The sequence below is a fragment of the Rhamphochromis longiceps genome, linkage group LG1 (genome assembly GCF_057381845.1).
Source record: "Rhamphochromis longiceps isolate RC_006_pf linkage group LG1, R_longiceps_female_GT1.1, whole genome shotgun sequence".
Taxonomy (NCBI): domain Eukaryota; kingdom Metazoa; phylum Chordata; class Actinopteri; order Cichliformes; family Cichlidae; genus Rhamphochromis; species Rhamphochromis longiceps.
Genome location: NC_140557.1, coordinates 35,506,489 through 35,529,146, shown reverse-complemented (window position 1 = coordinate 35,529,146; position 22,658 = coordinate 35,506,489). Strand labels below are relative to the sequence as shown.

The 22,658-nt window shown below is 40.3% G+C and overlaps 1 protein-coding gene and 1 long non-coding RNA gene across 7 annotated transcripts; both read left to right on the top strand.

Moving 5' to 3' along the window:
- Positions 1 to 2,599: 2,599 nt before the first annotated feature.
- LOC146679094 (uncharacterized) lies at positions 2,600 to 3,544 on the top strand. The gene is made up of 3 exons (XR_014912557.1): positions 2,600 to 2,861; positions 2,993 to 3,030; positions 3,467 to 3,544. It is a non-coding gene; the product is annotated as an uncharacterized LOC146679094 (long non-coding RNA).
- A 1,991-nt stretch (positions 3,545 to 5,535) lies between these two features.
- Positions 5,536 to 22,658, top strand: slc67a1 (solute carrier family 67 member 1). Of its 6 annotated transcripts, none has more exons than XM_085407937.1 (13): positions 5,536 to 6,003; positions 9,350 to 9,447; positions 9,564 to 9,709; positions 9,860 to 9,992; positions 10,217 to 10,329; positions 11,082 to 11,192; positions 12,677 to 12,777; positions 13,433 to 13,534; positions 14,803 to 14,923; positions 15,182 to 15,254; positions 19,875 to 19,960; positions 20,443 to 20,484; positions 20,721 to 22,658. In XM_085407937.1, exons 1-13 carry the CDS (start codon positions 5,761 to 5,763, stop codon positions 20,741 to 20,743), a joined length of 1,392 nt encoding a protein of 463 aa, XP_085264063.1. In that variant the 5' UTR covers positions 5,536 to 5,760; the 3' UTR covers positions 20,744 to 22,658. The 6 variants fall into 6 exon arrangements, with proteins under 6 accessions (XP_085264063.1, XP_085264049.1, XP_085264055.1 ...); XM_085407923.1 differs by having other exon boundaries at positions 20,443 to 20,563; XM_085407929.1 differs by lacking the exon at positions 20,721 to 22,658 and having other exon boundaries at positions 5,536 to 5,685; positions 5,826 to 6,003; positions 20,443 to 20,648.

Sequence of the window (22,658 nt, the reverse complement as noted above, 5' to 3'; positions counted from 1 at the left end):
TTAGCCTCAGCCAGTAGCACGGGCCCTGGTGAAATATAGATGGCCTCAGACAGCAGCACAGGCCCTGGTGTGCTGAAGATGGCCTCACAGGTAGCACAGGCCCTGGTGCAATGTGAATGGCAACAGCCAGCAACACAGGCCCTGGTGAAATGTGGATGGTATAGGCCAGCACCAAAGGCCCTGGTGAAATGTAGATGTCCTCAGCCGGCAACGTACGCCCTGGTTAAATGTAGTTGGCCTCAGCCAGTAGCAGAGGCCTTATTGAAATGTGGATGGCCTCATCTAACAACACTGGCCCTGGTGAAATGTGGATGGACTCACGGGAATCACTGGCCCTGCTACTAATTGGATGGCCTCAGCCAACAGCAGAGGTCCTGGTGTAATGTAGATGGCATCAGCCAGTAGCACAGGCCCTTGTGTGGTGAAGGTGGCCTCACAGGGAGCACTGGCCCTGGTGTGGTGAAGATGGCCTCACAGGGAGGACTGGCCATGGTGAAATGTGGATGGCATCAGCCAGCAACACAGGCCCGGGTGTAATGTGGATGGCCTCAGAGAGCAGCAGAGGCCCTAGTGTGGTGATGATGACCTCAAAGGAAACACTGGCTCTGGTGTAATGTGGATGGCCACAGCCAACAACAATGGCCCTTGTGAAATGTGGATGGTATTGGCCAGCACCACAGGCCCTGGTGAAATGTGGATGGCCTCAGCCAACACCACTGGCCCTGGATGGGTGAAGATGGCCTCAAAGGCAGCACTGGCCCTGCTGCAATGTGGATTGCATCAGCCAGTAGCACAGGCCCTTGTGTAATGTGGATGGCCTCAGAGAGCAGCACAGGCCCTGGTGTAATGTGGATGGTATTGGCCAGCACCACAGGCCCTGGTGTAATGTGAATGTCCTCAACCAACACCACTGGCCCTGGTGTGGGTAAGTAGTCTTCAGAGTGTCCATTGAAACCGCGTCAACTTGCACCAGCAGGCCAAGAGCTGTAATGGCGGGCAGGCCTAGCAGTGTAGTGCTCAGGTTTCTTACAACATAGACCTTCTCTGTTGACTGTTTTGCTCCGTAGTTGAGCTGTAGCTTTGTAAAACCAGCAACGTCCAGTGGTGTTTTTCCAGGGCTTAACAAAGCTTTTTCTGGCTGATGGAGAACTGGTCTGTGTTCGTTAGCAAAAATCTTTGATAAGTCCGAGTCAGCTATTCCAGGGAGTGCAGAATTATTAGGCAAGTTGTATTTTTGAGGAATAATTTTATTATTGAACAACAACCATGTTCTCAATGAACCCAAAAAACTCATTAATATCAAAGTTGAATGTTTTTGGAAGTAGTTTTTAGTTTGTTTTTAGTTTTAGCTCTTTTAGGGGGATATCTGTGTGTGCAGGTGACTATTACTGTGCATAATTATTAGGCAACTTAACAAAAAACAAATATATACCCATTTCAATTATTTATTTTTACCAGTAAAACCAATATAACATCTCCACATTCACAAATATACATTTCTGACATTCAAAAACAAAACAAAAACAAATCAGCGACCAATATAGCCACCTTTCTTTGCAAAGACACTCAAAAGCCTGCCATCCATGGATTCTGTCAGTGTTTTGATCTGTTCACTATCAACATTTTTCTTCTTTTATACCCCTTCTTGCCAGCCACGCTGTGGAGTACTTGGACGCGTGTGATGGAGCATTGTCCTGCATGAAAATCATGTTTTTCTTGAAGGATGCAGACTTCTTCCTGTACCACTGCTTGAAGAAGGTGTCTTCCAGAAACTGGCAGTAGGACTGGGAGTTGAGCTTGACTCCATCCTCAACCCGAAAAGGCCCCACAAGCTCATCTTTGATGATACCAGCCCAAACCAGTACTCCACCTCCACCTTGCTGGCGTCTGAGTCGGACTGGAGCTCTCTGCCCTTTACCAATCCAGCCACGGGCCCATCCATCTGGCCCATCAAGACTCACTCTCATTTCATCAGTCCATAAAACCTTAGAAAAACCAGTCTTGAGATATTTCTTGGCCCAGTCTTGACGTTTCAGCTTGTGTGTCTTGTTCAGTGGTGGTCGTCTTTCAGCCTTTCTTACCTTGGCTATGTCTCTGAGTATTGCACACCTTGTGCTTTTGGGCACTCCAGTGATGTTGCAGCTCTGAAATATGGCCAAACTGGTGGCAAGTGGCATCTTGGCAGCTGCACGCTTGACTTTTCTTAGTTCATGGGCAGTTATTTTGCGCCTTGGTTTTTCCACACGCTTCTTGCGACCCTGTTGACTATTTTGAATGAAACTAGTGATGGGACGTTCTGTATCGAGGCTTCGGAGCGTGTGTCGAGTAATGGAGGGGGCGTTTCCGCGAAGCGCGTATCGAGGCTTGCTTCATTTATGGGAGGAGCTGAAAATGATGACGTCCGAAGCCTCGCTGCCCGGCTGTACCACGTGACTGGTTCATGAAGTGGTTCGAACTTTGCCGCGAGATATGACAGCGATATAAACCCCTCAGACTTCATTCAAAATGTGGGTGTTTGATGGAGAGTTGCGGTTAGAGAGAGTTTGGAGACCGTTTGGAGGTTTATGAGAGTGAGGAAAGTCAGGAGAGAATGGAGCCAGCTAAGAAGAGGAGGATGTCCTCCCCTGTGTGGGAACATTTTGATTTTATTCCTCCCAACAAGGTATGTAAATTTCTACAGAAGATGTATTTTCATGATACTGATGGTGCAATACAATTTATGTTGAGCTGTCTTGACTTTTGTACAAGGTGAAGTGTTTGCTATGTGCCAGGGAGCTGGGATATAACAACAACATCCATGCTTAGGCACTACAGAGCTTTGCATGAGAATAAGAGGAACACCGATTGTGGAGCAAGACCAGGTGAGCCATCAAATGCAATGATAATATAGCATGCAGTAATGTTACTAAATGATATAACAATATTATACAACTGTTATAAGTTATGTGTGTGATATTTATATTTGTGCTTTGTCTTTATTGTCTTTCCTCAGGAGAACAATCTCAAATAGATGAAGACCTGGTCAGCATGGTGATTGAGGACTCCCAGCCATTTAGCATTGTGGAGGACAAAGGATTCAAAAGATTTGTTAAATCATTAAATCCTAGCTATGTTCTCCCCACTAAAAAGGCCATAAAAGCAGTGAAAATTTAGTTTTTACAGAATAAAATGTGAACAGGCAGGACTGAGGCTCAAAGCCTCAGTGTGTAGCTGTCCATACCTCAACGTTACAAAAGCACAACTACTGTCCACACCCCAACCACACCTCACCTCACAGTAAATGATCATTTCCATTTCAAGCATTTCCAAATAATCATTTCCCATACTGCCACTATAAATATACACAGTATACTGCCATCACTACAATATAGATGTTTTACACACTCCTTTTGTTGTTGACATTTACAGGCTGTGTGCAAAATGCCACACTCTTCAAATTCATGCCAGCTATTATTTTTACGTCCAGTAGGTGTCCTGCTAGAGCAAATGAAGCTTCATGAAGCTTCGCGTTGGGGTGAACCAATTGGATGAAAAGCTTCAGTGCTTCATGGGGCTTCATCTGCCCATCACTAAATGAAACGCTTGATTGTTTGATGATCACGCTTCAGAAGCTTTGCAATTTTGAGACTGCTGCATCCCTCTGCAAGATATCTCACTATTTTTGACTTTTCTGAGCCTGTCAAGTCCTTCTTTTGACCCATTTTGCCAAAGGAAAGGACGTTGCCTAATAATTATGCACACCTGATATAGGGTGTTGATGTCATTAGACCACACCCCTTCTCATTACAGAGATGCACATCACCTAATATGCTTAATTGGTAGTAGGCTTTCGAGCCTATACAGCTTGGAGTAAGACAACATGCATGAAGAGGATGATGTGGACAAAATACTCATTTGCCTAATAATTCTGCACTCCCTGTACAGTCACATCTGCTTCAGTATCCAGTTTGAAAGTGATTTTTGCATCTTTCACTTGTATGATGGCTGTCCACGCCTGGCCGTCACTGGAAACTGAGCCTAGGAAGAAACCGTGCTCCTCTTCCTCCTCAATACTTTGCACTGTCTTGCTTTGTCTGCAGATGCGCTGGTAGTGACCTTTTTTTCCACATAAATGACATTTTGCATCATTTGCTGGGCACTCGGGTTTCGGATGTGGAGAGCCTCCGCACTTGTAGCATTTATTACTTTGTCTCTTGCTATATTGCTGTTGTGTTTTGACAGTTTTATTTTTGAACATGTTGAACTTTGTTTTGTCGTGCTTTTGCATCACTCTGTCAGCTGTTTTCGCATTTACTTGCATTACATTTGTATGCCGGCTTGTACACATACACGAGAGACACGAGAGTTCTTCTTTACTGATGTTTACTGTGCTTCTCTTAACGTACAGGTACACCGTAGAATTGGTGAATACAAATGTACAAGAAAATTATATTTCAGCATTAAAACATATTACAATATAAAATTCACAAAATATAAACAAACATACCACTTTGGCCTGCAAGTAGACAAACTGGTGTAACTGGAACTTAGGGCTTATTTCTTCTTTCTTAGCTTGACTTTTACACGGCTAGACCGTCACCATGCGCAGCTTCTCTGACCTTACTTCCCAAAACAGGAAGTGACCTCTGCCCTTACCTTGTTGCTTTTTGATTTCTTCTGACTGCTTGGCCATATTTATAGCTTTATCCAAGTCCAAGTCTTTTTCCATCTGCATGAGCTCATACAGCCTCGTGTCGGCCAAGCCCACTACTATTCTGTCTCTTATCAGCTCATCGTGGAGCGGTCCGTAATTACAGTGCTCTGCTAATGCATGCAAGTCAGTCACGAATGCATCAACAGTCTCATTCGGCCCTTGTTTGCGCATATTAAAACGTGCACGCTCATAAACAACATTTTTCCTGACAATGAAAAAGTTGTGGAAGCTATCTCTCACTTTAGCATAGTCCCGCTGGTCTACATCACTCAACTTTAGTGGTAGAGCGGTAAGACCAACTCTTTACTCACTGTATTACCATCTCCCGGCATGCATTGCCAGTGCGTAACGCGTAATTACACAATCAAACAACGAACACATACTGCCCATACAACAAATGTACCAGAGACAATTATGAATACACCACACCTCCCACTTCAAACTCAGTGATGTATAAAACAACACATTTGAATGGCACTGGGAGCTCAATTTCCACAAATTTTAACAAGAGAATGTCAAAAACCATTCTGCAGATATTCCAACAGACCTGTTTCTCACTGAAACACTGGCACAGTATAAAATGATAAAACACAAAAACGAGGCTCTTAACTGTTGAATAACTCTAATGCTATAAAAAGCGAGAAACAAATTAACCCAAATATATATTTTTCAATAAAAAAGATCTTACAGTTTTGACATGTGATATGTTGTTTTGTATCATATTAAAAAAACAACATCAATGTTATGCTCGAAACGAGACAGGGAAAATGACAGATCTCGAAAATGCTTTAATGTACGAGCCTAGAAGGAGTTCCTGAAAGCATCACTTCCTGAGGATTTTCTTTCATAGAAGTTTACGTGCCCATTGCTGTTTTTTTTAGCAGCTGCTCTGGCTGATACGTAGATAAAGACAGCGATAGGTCCGCCTGTACCGATGACCAAACAGTGTAAAGACCGGAAACTATCTTCATAACCGACTAACGTCAAACTTGGTAACGCCTTTATGTTCCAAAGTACAACCAGAGTACCGGTTGGCTAACAATTTGTGCAAGAGGTCGCTAGATCAAATGACGTTTTTGTCTGCCAGTTTACTTTTGTTGAAGAGAGTACACATTAAGGTTTGTTTTTACAGCTGTTGTCAGCAAGGAACAAAAATGAGTCGAAGAGGTGAAAGAAACGAGGAAACGGACAAAGCTTCTGTTTCCTCAAATGTCGCAGACGATTCACAGAGGATGACAACAATTTACGCTGTGTATCTCATCGCCGCTTTGGATATCACATGGATGTTTTTACAGTTCTCAGTAACCCCTGTGAGTATATGACACGGGAAGAAGAAGAAGAAGCTGAAATGTCCCTATATTCCCTTTAGTGCGCACAGTTATGATTGAGGCTGGATTTACTGACGTTGATAATGCTATGGCTGAAAATCTCGTTTTAATTAAGAGTGCAAGAATGACCACTGGTCTTATATGAAACACTAACAGTAGCTATTACATACACTTATAGTAAACACTGGAGAAGGGGTATTCATATCACTGAATATCAGTGACACACAGTGAAGCATCCTGCTTTGAAATGTGCTTAATCACTGTGACAAGATAAGATAGGATAAGATGACATTTATTAGTCCCAGACTTGTGAAATTCACTTTGTTAAAGCAGCAGATATGTGGCTGTTCAGGAACATAGGCAGTATTTATACTTTGTATGGATGAGAACTATGCCAGTATGTACACGTAGCAAAGTGTTGTATTGTATTGCTAAATCTTAGGATCTTTACTAAATTTCATACTTAAGAACAGATATTGAAAATTTAGTTCCACTGCAGTGATCGAAAACATAAAGTTAGCCAACAGATTTGGATACACAAAACAAATCTGCAGTATAGAAATGCATTATCGAATACTACCCATGTATTTTCTTCCAGTTATTCTAATTTGGGTCACTCACATTCACAGCTGTGGCAAATTTAGAATCACCAGTTAACCGAACCCCATGCATTTCTTTGGACTGTTGAAGGAAGCTAGAAAGAAAACACAGGGAGAACATGCAAGCTCCACATAGAAAGGCCACTTGTACATGAGTTAATGTTTTATTGTCTTTCCAGGGGCACAAATTTGTAGTTTTTGGCACACTTATCACACATGAAACAGGAGTCAAAATTACATGATTGGAAGCATCAAAACGCCTTTTAACTATAAGCTTTTAAATGTGATAGATTAAATAGAACTACATGTATGTGGCATAATGGAAATAATCATGTTTTAAAATGTAAATTAAGGATTTTGGAAAAGAAGCAGCAGGAAACTGGCAGAAATTTAAATTTCATAATAATCTTAAAAATATAAGCTAACACATCATTTAGTCATAGTCTAGTCATAGTGCAGTAAACATAAGTGACTCTAAAACTTCTCATTCTGTGACGTAAAATCTTCCCAACTTTGAACTCAAAGCTGAGATATGATAAAACAAAAAGGCATAGCAGGACACTCATTGCTGCCACCAAATACCTCCACCAACTCTAACACCAGCAGCACCACCTTCCTCAAATAAGGCCAATGTTCACCTGCAACACAATGCAACCCATTTAAATCAAATTGATTCACCTGGCATTTAGCTCTTTTTCTGTCACCACTTTCCATTTTACATGACATGACTCTGCTGCTAAAGATATCCTATAAAAAGAAGTTAGAGTTTGAACTGGTAGCAGCTCTACCTCGGGCCAGGTGAGTGCCACAGTGACAGTGTTTCTGCATTGTTCAGCAAAACAGTCCATTCAAATTGTGAGATAACCTACACAGAACTAGGCAAGCAAACCAGCCAATGTGTTTCAAAGTGAAAAATATTTGCACAATGTTTAGACAAAGGAGCCACTTCTGTGATAATGGCTGTGGGTGTTCATGAGGTTACCTTGAGCCGTCTTGAAATAATTCCTACATATGCTGAGCATGTCTTGGGTACTTTACCCTCACTCCAAGGACATGCTCATCCCAAACTATCTGAAGCAATTTGCTCAAATGCAGTTCTGAACCTTTCTCTTAATCTGATAAAGGTGCATGTGACAATGCCAAGATTAAATTAGATACTCCCTATCATATTGTTTTCTCATTAGGGTAAATTGGCACAAGTGTTCGTCTTGTGTCCTGCACACTCCCAGTCCTCTCGCCCAAACTGATATATGTACAGTAGTGATGTTGTGTGCTACAAACGCTTCTGACAAAATTTTTCAAAAAACTTAAGTTAATGTGTGAAAACAGCTTCAGTAGGGTTTAGGTTGGGTGCTTTTGGAGTTCTCTGCTTTTTAAATTATTTTTTTTCCAAACTATCATTGCAGAAGTGCGATGTGTTTTGGCTCATGGTTCTATAGAAAAGAAATGAAGGTCCCGCTGATCTTAGGGGTTTGGCCCTGCTGTCCGACTTAAGCACATTTCTAGCAGTAGCAAATTTGCCCCACAACATCAATACAGAAAGTGAACTTACCCTTAGAAAACCCATACAGGGGCCCTAAAGGGCAAAACTGCTGTGGTTCCTGTGTGAGCACACCCACTTGGGTCTTGGGTGGGATGACTGTGGGTTTGCCCTGCCCACACACCCCCACAGTTCATCCACATCTACCCAATGTTGGCCTTGGTATGTTGGCTGGGTATTAGTTCACAGTTCTTCTAAAGTTTATGAATCAATAAAAAAAAAAAAAGGAAGGCCTTGAATGCGAACTCTTGACTGGCATAAACAAGGATGTACTTTTATTGTGTCTGTCAAGACACAAGTTATTTTCTGACACTCATTATCACTTCTATGCTAATGACATTCAGTTGTACATGTCTTTTAAGGTCCAACAGCTGGATAGTCCACTGTTTAGTGATTGGTTCTCTAACAATGACCTCGTCTTAAACTGGTCTTAGTTCATTTTGTTCAGCAGTTAAATCCAGTGTTTAAAGTCTTGGTGTAATATTTGATTCTTCTCTGGGTTTTGGCAGTAAAGTCTATCTTACCAGGAGAGTCTTTTTCCTGTTTTTTTTCTAATTTATGTAACATTTCTGAATTGCAACATATGGTCTCTTTGGTGGATCTGGAGAAAATTAGTCATGCATTTGCATCATTGCACTTAGATTACTGTAATGCCTTGTTTTCTGGCTTGGGTAAATTCTCATTAATGTCTTTCGAAAGCAATAAAGCAAGGGAACTGTAATAAGACTATTAACACATTCAGCAGCCGAGCTCAAATCACTACCATTTTATATTCTTTAAACTGGCTCTCAGTAGATTCTACAATTTGTTTTCACATACAGAGCACTTAATGGCCAGGCTCCGGACTGTTTGCCTTATCTTCTACCAAGCACACCTCTGCTTGTAGGCTTTGATGACAGGCTCAGAATCTAATGGTCATTCCACATACAAAAGGGCAGAGATTTAGAGCAGTCTCTCGCAACAATTAACTTTAGCTGACTCTGTGGACTCTTTCTAAAACCAGTTAAGAATCTTTTTTTAGTTTAATCAGGCTTTTCTTTGATACTTTTAATGATTTTTATTTTCGTTTTGATCTTAAATTGTTTTTGTATTGTTTTTATGGTGTTTAATTTCCTTATTTATTTTACTCGGTTTTGTGACCACTTGTCACAAAAAAATAACGGTCACTTACTTATGTTGCTCTCTATAGTATTTGGCAAAGAAGCTCGGCTTCGACACGTTGTGGTTTGGTTATTTGCAAACTACAGTTGGAGTTATTCAGCTGCTCGGGGGCCCAATGTTTGGAAGGTGAGTTTCTGTTCGCTATTTTTTGCTTGGACATTGCTCTTTACTGTTTGCCAACAGTCGGAACACAGTGTAGAAAAATGTGACTGTAGGGTCTGTTTTTTTTTTTTTTTTGGCAGGTTTGCAGATCTATTTGGGGCACGGACAGCTTTGTCCCTGGCATGTGCTTCAACTGTTGTCTTCTTTCTGCTGCTGGCCACAGCAGACACTCCAGCCATGTTGTTCATCCATAAAATCCCCACAGTCTTTATGCATGTCCTCCCTGGTGAGCATCAAACCTACCGTTTTTTTATCCTTTGCTAACAATGTGGCTGAACTATTTTTACATTTATTCAGATTTATTCTAAATGTTAATTTTATTTATCCTGAATCAAGTTTCACTTGATTTTCTTCTTTGTCCCACCTGTGTCTGCAGCATCACAAATGGTTGTTACAGACCTTACAAAACCTGAGAAACGGGCAGACGCCTTATCCAAGCTTGGTCTGTGTTTTGGCATCGGTATGATAGTTGGCTCCACATTAGGCGGACAGCTGAGCAAACTCTATGGGTTAGTGTCACAGTGTGTATCATTAACAGCAGCACTGGTGTGAAACCAACCTGAGCAACCATTGACTCTTTGACAGAGCCAAAGGAAATAAAAAACATCTCTGGTTTAGGAAGACATTTTGGCTTAGGTTGGAATATTGCGCTTTTATGAAACATGGAATTCAGTCATTGTGTGTGTTTACCAAAAGTGTCCCCCATACAGCACCTTTACTTTGTATTTCTCAGGGAGAAGTTTACTGCATGTTTTGGTACTGCAGGGAGTGCCTTCAGCTTGCTGTTGGTTTTAAAGTTCATCCCCAAAAATACAAAAGCTGAAACAACCAGAGGCAACACTACAGGTAAGACATACCTACTTCTTTTCAACCTAATGGTCTCAGCTGTCTAGGTACAAAGTGGCCTTGGCTTCATGATCACAACAACAGGGATGAGCTGGTAATTTGAATCTAGCTGTCTTCATTGCACACATAAAAATTACTCAACTGGATTTTGTCACTCTCAGCTGCACTCAAACATAGTTTTTGTTATTTTTTTCTTTAAAAAACCATGACTCTGCTCTTACTTTTTTTTTTCTTTCTTTCACATTTGGGATCATCTCATAGCAAACCGTTGATGCCAGTCTTTAAAATTCCATGTAATAATCCAGGTAGATTATTATCAGAATACCACTGAGTCTCTGATGTTGTGTTACTGTATCATCTTCCATAATTACATACTCAAATGTGCTTAAAATTGCAGTGTGCCATTCTTTTCCATATAGATGTATTTTAAAAAGAAAAAAGGTAATACATCTATATTTTTAGAGATGTTTGGAGAGAGTCACCTTTTGGTTGCAAATAATCCAAAGCCATGGTATGGAATGTCTGTAAAGGTTCTCAGTCATCCAGGTCATCGTAGTCAAAGGAGTTTGCAAAGAAAACTGTCTGGACTTCTTTAAGTTGCTAGAAGACATTTCACCTTTCATCCGAGAGCAGCACTGAAATTTCCCTGGGACTTCTCTACATACATGTTATCCTACCTTGACTTATTGGTAGAAACACATAACACATAATGAGATGGTAATTGTACCTCTTGCACTTTGATTTTACTTCAGATGACAACAGAAGAAAGTCAGTATTCAATCTGAGTGAGATTACGAGGCTGATGAAGTTTCCAACAGTGATGCAGACTTTCATTATCAAGATAGTCGCAGGTTTGCCATCAGGTGAGACTTGAAGTGTGAAGATGTTTTGGTTTAAGCCTTTGCAATATACAAATGTTGTGTCTCTTCCTAATATCACTGTGTTTAAGTTACACACTCTTTAAATGTTTTTCTTTTTTGCCATTTTGTTTTTGGAGGTTACCTATGGTGATATGTTCTGATTGGGCTCATTTACATTTATGTGTATTAAAATGGGTATGAATATGTAGCTAAATTTGTGGATGCTCATGTTAAACCAGGACAAAATTTTAAATAATTCTGGTCAAACATCTGTGAGCCAAATGTTCAGGCTTCATACTCTTGTGATGGCTCAGCTATAAAAGGCTCGATGGGGGTTCGTCATCACCCTGCTGGGCAGGCAGGTGGGCAGCATGGACCCCCAGATTTGTGAATGCGATAACTCGAGAGAAAGGCAACATAGGAGTTTCAAATTGATACCATAGGTGTTTCTACTAAAAGGTTCTGATGAGTTTGAATCCTGAAGTTTTGTGAAAACCTTGTGAACACGATAATTTGAGAACAAGGCAGAGTACACAGAAGCCCCAACTGGACCTTCTGGAATTGCAAGGAGCAGCCAATTGGAAGCAAGTTTGTGTAAAGGGAAGTTGGCCTTACAGGAGCAGGCTTTAGACAAATGGCACCAAGAATAACTTCAAGATAAATACAACTGTAACATGTCTGTGAAGGTTCTCAGTCATCCAGGTCATCGTAATCTAAGGAGCTTGCAAAGAAAAGCGTCTGGACTTCTTTAAGTTGCTTGAAGACGTTTCACCTCTCATCCGAGAAGCGTCAAATGGTGGGGAGTCCCAGATTTAAACCTAGTGGGAGTATCCCCCCACAGAGGGAAAAAAGGACCCCCTGATGATCCTCTAATCGCCTGAGCCAAGGCGTATCTTGAGCCAAGGTGTAGCTTCTCGGATGAAAGGTGAAACGTCTTCAAGCAACTTAAAGAAGTCCAGACGCTTTTCTTTGCAAGCTCCTTTGAATACAACTGTAACATTGTAAATCAGCATATTAGGCCAGCACTGAAGTTAAGCGATCGTGGCTCAAGAGTTGGGAGTTCGCCTTGTAATCGGAAGGTTGCCGGTTCGAGCCCCGGCTCGGACAGTCTCGGTCGTTGTGTTCTTGGGCAAGACACTTCACCCGTTGCCGCCTGGTGGTGGTCAGAGGGCCCGGTGGCGCCAGTGTCCGGCAGCCTCGCCTCTGTCAGTGTGCCCCAGGGCGGCTGTGGCTACAATGTAGCTTGCCATCACCAGTGTGTGAATGTGTGCGTGAATGGGTGGATGACTGGATATGTAAAGCGCTTTGGGGTCCTTAGGGACTAGTAAAAGCGCTATATAAATACAGGCCATTTACAGGCCATTTAAGCAGCCCTGAAAACATTTTGCAAACAGAAAATTAAATTGCCACAAAGAGACACAAAGCCAACTTTGATGGTGTCATCATAAATCATATGTAAATCTAACAAAATTGTTTTGTGCTCGAAGGCATTTTTCAAGTGATGTTTTCTATCATTGCACTGGAGTTCTTTAAGCTGCAACCTGAGCAGAATGGCTACCTGATGGCCTATTTTGGCATCGTCCAAATGGTAAGACTGAAATCCAAAATGAATTGGTGCATTTTAGCCTTTTCAAGTTTTCTACGTTTTGTTATATTACAGACCAAAATTCACTTATGATTCACTTGTTGAATTTAGACTAAATGACAAATTAAGGAACAGGTTTTTGGAGTATTTTGTTTGTTTTTCTTTTTTCTTTAACAACTGAAAGAATAAAACACAGTGTTCGCAGACGTATCCTTGCTCGCACTTGGGGTTGAGCTCTGATGGTTCCTACATGAAACAACAGTCCCCAATATGCTTCAATAACTTCATTAGACCTGTGATTAGTTGAATTCATGAATTAGGAAAGTTACTTACAGATCTGTTTAAGGTCTTGCAGTTGTCAGACTAAAAAAACCCAACCTGTGATAGCCTCTTATTGTCAGATGGGGAACTTTTGGAACCACCAACAGTCGTCCAAGATATTCCAATATAGCTAAGCTAAGTAGTCTGGTCTTTGTCAGAGAGATTACCAAGAAGCCAGTGGTCACTGACTAAAAGATTCACTTTTTATTTTTTTTGTAGAAAACTCTAAAGGATCTGAAAACTTTTCAAATGGACTGTATGTGATATGTTGGGGGGTTGAGCTTAAGCTTATACCAGACTGCAAGATGAAATGAGTAAAACCCAGATGTTTGTTCAGGTTATTCAAGGAGGAGTGATCGGTCGGCTTACGGCAAGATACTCTGACAATTCATTGCTGCTTCTATCCATTGGAGTGTCCTCTTTTGTGGGACTGGCTCAGGTATGCACAAAACATAAGCACACACCCCTTAGAGAGAAAGTATTCACTCAAGTACTCCATAGCTTTTCTTTTTAAGAAGCAAAACTCTTGTCTTAGCTTGATGAAAAAAAAAATGTTTCCATTGTTTGATGCAAATAAAATGAAAAGTTTTAACCCCCCTTTTTTTTTTACCATGAGGTTTTTTTTTAATAGTAAATCTTACTACAACTTTTACTATTGCTTGGTATTGAACTTCTGTGATATTGTGCTTGTATACAGGTGAACAAGTATTCAAAAAAGTACAAGTGTGAATTTGTTAGGGTATTTTTTGTTTGTTTTATTATTATGAATGTGTTCATGTTTCTTGGTGTTTAGCAGCTCAGATAAGAGCCCAAGAGCTTGTTCAACAGCTTGAGATTGCTGGTTGGCACCGGGTGAAATCCGTCACAAACAGGTTGCTGCAGCCGAAACCTCTTTGTGATTGGTTTGGTTGCTGCTAGAGTACTGCGGCCACTCATAGTTTGCATGGAAGGAATGTCAACTAATTAACTTGAAAAAGTGAAAGGTGAAAATGTCCGTCGCAAACATTAAATGGAGAGCGTTCGGTGACCAGAGGATATCAAGTGCTTGGTGACTGCTTTAGGCCTGCATGGCTGGGACTTCCAATGGACTGTGAACCACTCACAACTAGTTGAGAAATACTCAATTTTCCCCAACAACTGGTGGTTGCCAAGTGGTTGGTAACCACCAGTTGTGACTGGGGCGTAAAACTGTATCAATTCATAGCAGAGCTTTGAATTGATACATCAATATGCTAACAGCCACATTTACATGTTTCGTACATGGTGCTGCCCCTAACAGGCCTCACTATCAGTTAACCCCTTTGCCACACTGCCAAAGCCCCTTAAGACAGATATTTGGATTCACAGCTGAATTGGGGAGTGTCATCAAATCAGATCAAAATTTATTTCTATAGCACATAATAATACATCAAAGTTGACCAAAGTCCTTCAAAGTTGGTCAGAGCAATAGTATAAGACAGAATAAAAAGAAACAGTTAAAAGGAGGGCAGGAAACAATATGAACAATATGGGTAAAAAAAAAAATCCTCATAGAAATCCAGAGCAAAAACTTAATCAATAGCACAGCCCATTAGAGTTCTGCTGCAGGCATTTCTTTGGACTCGTTGTGACAGCAACCCCTATTAAACATAATTACCTAGCAATGAATATAATGTGCCATTGAACCCCTTGCTGAAAACTGTTTATTTCTGATATTTCTCTGTACAGGCATATATACAGAATGTGTGGCAGTTCTGCTTTAACATCCTCCCGATGATGTTTTCTCTCAGTGTGTTTAATGCCATCACAGACAGCATGCTCACCAAGAGTGTACCGTCCTCTGACACAGGTGAGACCATCCCGCTTTACTTTATTACAACCAGATGGTGTTTGACAGGCTCTACTTTTAAAAAGCTTTATTTTAGATCACTTGATGTGTGACTGCATTTGAATAAAGCTGCTTTAAACTTAAAGAAGCAAAGACACTCCAGCATTCCAAGATAAAATGTAATAATATCAAATAAAATGGTTTAGAAAACTACAGGTGAACCTATTGTGAAATAGTGTAAAGAATTATTGCCAGTTTTAATCTTGTTCTCATTTGCAGGCACAATGCTGGGACTGTGCGCATCTGTTCAATCTCTGCTTCGCACAGTTGGACCTACTATAGGGGGCTTCCTGTATGTGAACTACGGCATTTCCTCTATAGGTTTAATCCAGTTTTTCGTGAATATTGCTGTGTTTGTCTACCTGCTACAGCGACGACTCAACAAGACAGCCGAGCAGCGAAAGTGACACCTCTCAGTCTTTTTGTCTCACTTGTTCAAAAACTCAAAAAAGGAGAGGAGATGGAAATCAGCTGTTGATTTTAAAAACAAGCATCATATACACACATATTTCCCTTTTTTTAGTAACTGCCATAATTAGATCATATCCCATTATTCCAGATTTTGTGCTGTTCAAGTTTCTGTTGATTCAGTGTCAGATCACTAGATGGCACCAAATCCTCTATTTTACTGGCTGATGGTTTTATTGGCTCGTTGTTCACATAAACATCAGAGTTTAATCAGTTTGATTATGATTGAAAACAGGGCCAACTCCATTGCTACTACAATTTAGAATAAAAGTTAATTTTCTTAAGTTATTGTTTTGCATTAAACTTTTGGAAATGCTTTTGTTTTTTCTATATAAATTTAAAGTCAGGAATGCACTGTAGACTTGCCTTTGCACTGAAAAGGACCAATCTTAACCATGCTTTTTAATGGCTGTAAACTTTCATATAAATAAATGTGTGAGGGGGAAAAAAAGCAAATTTAATAATAATAATTGCCAGAATAGTTCAGAGACTTTGATGCCAGTGCTGTCCTGGTACACCCTTAGTATCACCCAGCCAGGCTTCAACTCACCACTGTAAGTAAAATACTTTGATTTACTTGTTCATATTTAGGTTTAGAATGATGTGGTGAAAAAAAGTGAACTGATAAAATACAACATGTTAAAGATTAAACCAGTGGTTACCAAACCTTTTTTGTTCTGTTTCACCTCATGTTAAACATGTGATGTATATAAAGTCGCTGGAGCGTTTCTGGGTATTTTGGCAACCCACAAAAAGTCTTAAGTGCCCCCAATATCCAGTAACCACCAACTGTAATTAAGTAACTAAAATACATTTACAGAGCTTAACTAGTGTCCTCTGATTTTGCTTACCTTTGTTCACTTTAACTTTTGAAAAATATATTTTCAATACTTTTCAAAAGTATTGAAAATATTAAATATAGGTTTGATTTCTTTGCATGTGTGGATTGGATGGGATGTTACCGACATCTGGTGAGAAGTTCATCTCGATAGCACATTTAGAAATACATCTACTTAGAAAAATGGTGACGTGTTCAAAACTAATTTTACCTGCTGTATTGAAAATTATTGAATATTTCAGGCCTAAAGCATTCATTAACTCTTTATTTATTTCTTGTATATTTCTTATACAGTTTAGAAACACAGATCAGTTTTGGTTTAGCATTTTTAGCATCCAGCTGTGTGCTGTGTAAGTGACATCAGTGTCACCAGTAGAGTTTCTCCTTATACAAACTAAGCAGTCCAGATGAACACAAAATACATGATTGTGTGTGTATCTTGCTCTCTCTAGATCACACAGCGCAGTGTGAATAGGGATTCTTGTTTATACACCAGGTGACTCAGGTGTAATTATAGTAAACAGAGTCACAATAAAGATTAGGATTAAAGATTAAGATTAAATTTCCAGCATATGTCAGCCTGTTCATGGTATCAAGTACTGGAGCTAGCAGGAATGGACTACCCACACAGAGTGTCTGATGAAGCAGTTGATGGAGGGGCTGAAAGTGCTTGAAAGCTGTCCTCTGCCTTAATGAAGATCAAAGAAATTAGCAAGAAGGTGTTTAAAAAGAAGTCGAAATGCCTATAACAGCTTGGCTCAATGACAGGCTGCTGTAGATGAAGCAATTGTAGAAATGTTCAGAGCTCGCATCACTGAGCTAGCAGCAGAGAGGTCTTCCACACGGCGTACCGGTAGAAATGTCGTTTTTACTACATGTATTCTTATAGGCTTCCTTGTCCTGACGTTTCGACTTAAGATAAAAGAAAATTTAAGAAATCATTTAAGCAAATGCTGAGAGAACTTAATTCAGAGAGTAAACAAACCACAAATGTATAAAAATAAAAACTGGCCATAGCCAAATCTCTGCACCTGGTGATAAAAACACTCAACAGAAGGTCAGAACAGCCTTTCTTGAGGATAATTCAATAATATGACACAGGCCGATATGAGTTCCTGGATATTCCAAAGGAAAAACCAAATCCTTCCAACCCATCACACCCTCCTTGAGCGTGGTTTTGCTGGAGGTTTCTTCCTGTTGAAAGGGAGTTTTTCTGTCCCACTGCTGCCAAGGGCTTGCTCTGATTTGGAGGGTTTCTGTCTAACAATGTAAGATCTTTACTCTGCAATATAAAGAACCTTGAGACAGCTGTTAGTGTGGCGTTATATTAATATACTGAATTAAAGTGAATTCTTTGTCCATGCTTAAAGAAACACGAAGAACAAATCTACTTTGGCCTGAACTTTAAAACGAAATCAGAAATCTGGTAAAAAAAAAAAAATGTTGAAATATCATCTTAAAATCAAAATCAGTCCAGGCTTCGTCCTTCACACAGTTCATAATAACTACATGAAGGAAGAGATTTTTTTCTCTTCCTTCATGTTGTTTATATAAGCTGCGTGATGGTAGAGGAAATATGCATATTATGGAGAAGAAATATACTTCAATGGGGATTTGTAAAAAATTTTTAATCAAATTTAATCAGGAAGTTTCTGAATTGGTGTTTTCATAATGGTATTGTCTATCTTTTATTATTAAAATCATTAACTTTAATCAAACATTCATGTAAAGGGCATGCAAAAATAATTTTTGCATAGTGTTGCAGACATGTTCCAAATACATTTCTTTTATTCAACATTTCATGAAGAAAGAGCAAAGAAAACCGAATACGTGCATCTGTGGATTGAGTGACATTTGTGAGGACTGCCTTTGCCAGAGTTGGCTATTCTGTGCAGCTCAGATCAGTCTGGAATGATTTGGATGAGTGAATAAGTCTGGAGTTAAATAAAAAGTGAATTTAAAAAAAAAGTATTTGTATCAAAAAAATAGCTCACATAAAAAATTTCCATACTCTGAGAGGGATAAATAAAACCTTCATCACAGTGTGGACAGTAGTCTGCTTCCTCTGGCTGTCAAGCTGCTGCATGTTGGAGTGATGTCATAAAATCTGGAGCAGGTGTTTTCATTGTTTCTACAAAATAAGCTCATTTTGAATGTTGTCGTTGTTGTTTTTAAAATAATATGATCGGCAATCCTGGATTGAAAACAAACAGTCAAACAAAAAAGTTGGCAGATGTCAGTGAGGTGATTTATTTTCGTCCCCCCCCCCCCAAAAAAAAAAAAAGAAATAGCAGGAAAGAATTTTTATAAATTATATTTTAAGAGACGTTTTGAAGCTAAGCATAAAAGTATAAAAAAATAAAAAATCTAGATTAAAACTGCATTTACTTACAAGGGTGTTTAGAAAACACCTTTTAAATGATGATTAAAGTAAAACCCCCAAAAGCCAAAGCGAGAAGATAGGAAGGATGTGTTTATTAAGTTTTAGTTGGCACCCTGCTCAGGTGAACCTCACCTTTAATGTGATCAGCTGCCTCAGTGTGAATTCTATCTTTTCAGGCTGATCCCACACCTGCCCTCACTCATTACTCGCTGGAGTCCAAGCCATCAAATGTCTTCCATAGGTGTAGAGTGTCAGTGCAGCTCGTAAAACACAAGGAGCATTATTATTATTAACCTTTATTTTACCAGGAAAAGTCCCATTGAGATTAAAAACCTCTTTTTCAAGGGAGTCCTGGCCAAGAGGCGACAACATGTTAAAATTACAAAGTTACATACATGTTATAAGTAACATAGCATGCTCTTGAATCTCCTGTCTCTGCCGCTTTATGTGAGTCAAAGGAGCTGCAGATGGAGCTGAAGGGTGTCACTGTATCTACGGACCCAGGCCGGGGGGGGGAGTGATGCAGTCCTGACCACTGGAGGGGGTGCCTTGTTACACTTGGCCATTTGAGTCAGGGGGACCTGGGACAATGCTGCTGTTAACACTCCTGATGGGGACCTTTGGGTCCTCTGAAAGTTTAATGTGACTCTGCGAGCGACCTACACTCACTGAGGTCAGAGATGAGCGCTGCCCGGCGATGGTCCAGGGTTTCCTTGTGTCAGCGCACTGGAAACTAAATGCCAGTGGGGGGGGGCCGTCAGGTCCCAGGCTTGTTTTGTCCCCTGTGGTATAGATAATGAGGCATCTGTCTCCACCTGCCGCATGGAGAGATGAGGCTCACTGTCTCTTTTAAAAAGAGCACAGGTTACCTATCTGATTTGTTCGAGGCAGGCCAGGGACATGATCTGTAGCAGAGAAGCCTTCAGTCTAAATGTTTTATACCGAGGCTTTCTTACTTCATTCTGTGCAGCACCACACGGTGCTCCTTATCAGAAGCACACTGATCAGTGTCTTGTGAGGTACATCTAGAAAATTACCATCCATATCAATCAAACATGAGACAGTCTAACCAAAATGTAATTACTTTCACCCCAAGTCAGTGCGACTTTTGTCCATTAGGTAATAGTCTTTAATTATGTCGGTAAAAGAATGTCATGAACTGTTTTACAGCAGAGTGCTGATTCTTGTTCAGAGTTTATAAAAACCTGATGTGTCATTGACAGAAGCTCAACATGGCTGCACAGCTCCTGGTCCATCATCCTTCCAGCAGACCTCATGGAACTCTTGGAGTTGGCCACTGGAGTGAAAGGTGATCTTAGGGGTTTTTTGTCTTGGTGTAATCAGACAGCGACATCATCAATCATGAGCAGGGGAATTACAGTGGGTTACAATAGGTGATAAGATAATGAGTGGGGCCACAGCGACCTGGTGAGGGACAGCTCGAGTTCCCGTTCTGATTACACGGCAGCGGCTTGACTTTGTTGTAAACGGCTGAGGACACTGGCTGTGCAATTCCAAGATGAAGAAAGGAGTTTTTTTTTCTAATTGTGTCAGGCCTATGAAGTTAAAATTAAAATATTTATTTATATTTAATTTTTGTTTTCAGACAGACATGTGATATATACATATAATGCATGAAATGGCAATAATGCAATTTCTAAAGGGTTTCAGCAGATTATGAGATCATTGTGTAGCAGGTAGACTTAAACTACAGAATCAGTGAAGTTGAATAAAAATGGACGAATACTATTAGTTACCATCCATCTATCTATTTTGTCCCTACTTATCCAGTTCAGGGTAGTGGTGATGTGGTCCTATCCCAGCTGCCACAGGGTGAGAAGCAGGGTACATCCTGGACCTTCATGGTGCCATGGGCTTTGGACTGTTTGGGTTTTGCTTCTTTTAATCATTGGTTGTATTATTTATATTTGTCCTTTATCTCCCAGCATTCTCAGTTCCTTGATTAAGTACTATTTAGTTTATTCCCTTTTGTGTTTCATTCTGTTCTGTTTTCTCTGGAGTAAATATCAAATGTGCACTGAAGCAGCTATCATTTGCTCTATTTTCAGAGTCATTTCAGTTGCTTACATGAGATTGTGAGAAGTGGAAAAAGTCCAGGGTGTGTGTTGTTTCACACATTTGAAGACAAGCTGCCCCCTCCTCAGTGAAGAGCATGCTCAGCCTTGTGTCAGGAGGCTCAGAGCCCCATGACGCCTGGCCTGTCCTGCACGCTCTGGTCCACACTCTCACTCCCTGACATGTGCCAGCGATCGCTAATCCTCCACTGACGCCTCTCGGAAGCATCACATTCAACAACAGAACAATAAATGCCCACTGCACTGACCTCAGAGGATTGTCGCCTCTTGCTACATCAGCCAGGATCTCCCATCCTCTGCTTGTGGAAGACCATATTGGTTACATAGAAGCTAATATGGCATAACACAAAAGGCTTCTTTATGACACATGTGGCTGCATGAAAAGTCTTTGTTGTCTTTAGGATTAAGAGTTGGAGATTTGAATGTTTGAAGGTAATATGTCTAAAAGACAGGATGTTGATTGAATTTTAATTACAACAGAGCCGATTAGATAACAATATGGTGCAGGAGTTAAAAGCGGGAAACATGTGCGTCTGTTTGAATTTCCAGCCATAAGCTTTGTTTGGATGTTGTTTGGATGACTCATACAGAGCAGCATCTGTGTTCTCCAGAGATAAATCTGACCATTATTGGTCATATTGTTTAGACTATCCTGTATGATGTAATGACATGTTGTGTGGGTATTTTGAGTTCTTAATACAGCAGAAACAATTGAAGTTATTGCTGGATTTATCTGGGATTTACTGTAGCTGGATGGGTCCATTTCAAAATTCAGGATAGGATAAAGTTCTAACAATTCTGAGAATCAGTTATCAGCCATGTTCCTTCTGTGCATCAGCAAGGCACTGTGAAAATTGGCCTTTACTCTAGGTTAAAAGAGCTTACATGTCTATGATATTTAGTCAGGGTACTGATTTCCTCACTCTGATTATCACAACATTTGGGTGACAGATGGTGTGTCAGTGGTAATCCCAGCTACCCATCAGCTTGACCCTTTGCAGTGAGCCACCTCCTCCCAAACGATCATGCAGCACCCTCGTCCCCAAAATCTCACCAAGCCTGCTGAGCTACGCAGCCAAAGAGCTGCTTTAAACTGGTGAGTAATGGCTGTGTCAGCAGTCAGTAGATGAGCCTGAGGGTTGGGGAAGGGTTAATGGGCAGTGGGCGGGTATAAGAGCCCCATTGGATCCAATGTTAACACCAGACGTACAGTAAACACTTACTGTACTGTGAATTCATGCCAACTGCAAACACAAAAATAATGTGATTCAAATGATAATATGAATAGCTCGTTTGTTCTTTAACAGCATAAAACTGTAAATAATTCTGTTTTTTCTTCATGAGCATCTGGAAACAATACATACCTGAACTCAACTTTCCAGATCAAAAAAAAGTAAACCACATTAACAGAACATAAACTATCACCCTAACATTTTTGTACAGTCAAAAAAGGGCATGATAACCAGGTGACACAAAAATGTACCCCCCGGTATGACTCATTGTATAAATGCCACAGTTTTGAATTTTCTGAAATTGAAAAGTCTGCATCTGTCTCCTGATTTTGTGATAATTTGCGCACATTTTTTCTCTCTCTGACATGCCTTTTAGAAAGTACAACTCGCTTTCATTTTGTAAAACAAAGTAGTGGCATTGTATTGTTAACTTCACAAAATATTGCAATGGTCAGTTAAGTTGCCTCATTTGCTGTAAGCTTCTTGTTTCCTCTGCATTTCCACGGGGGTCCTAATCTCATCTAAAGTCATCTGCCTTAATCCACAGCAGCAGAAGCAGTGGTTGAAGTAAATTAGGTCTTTGACTGATAGCCATCTGCCAACAAATGTATAAACAGTTTGTTTTACTGCTGCTAATGCAGAAATGAAATGTAGACAGAGAAAAGTAGATGTACATAAT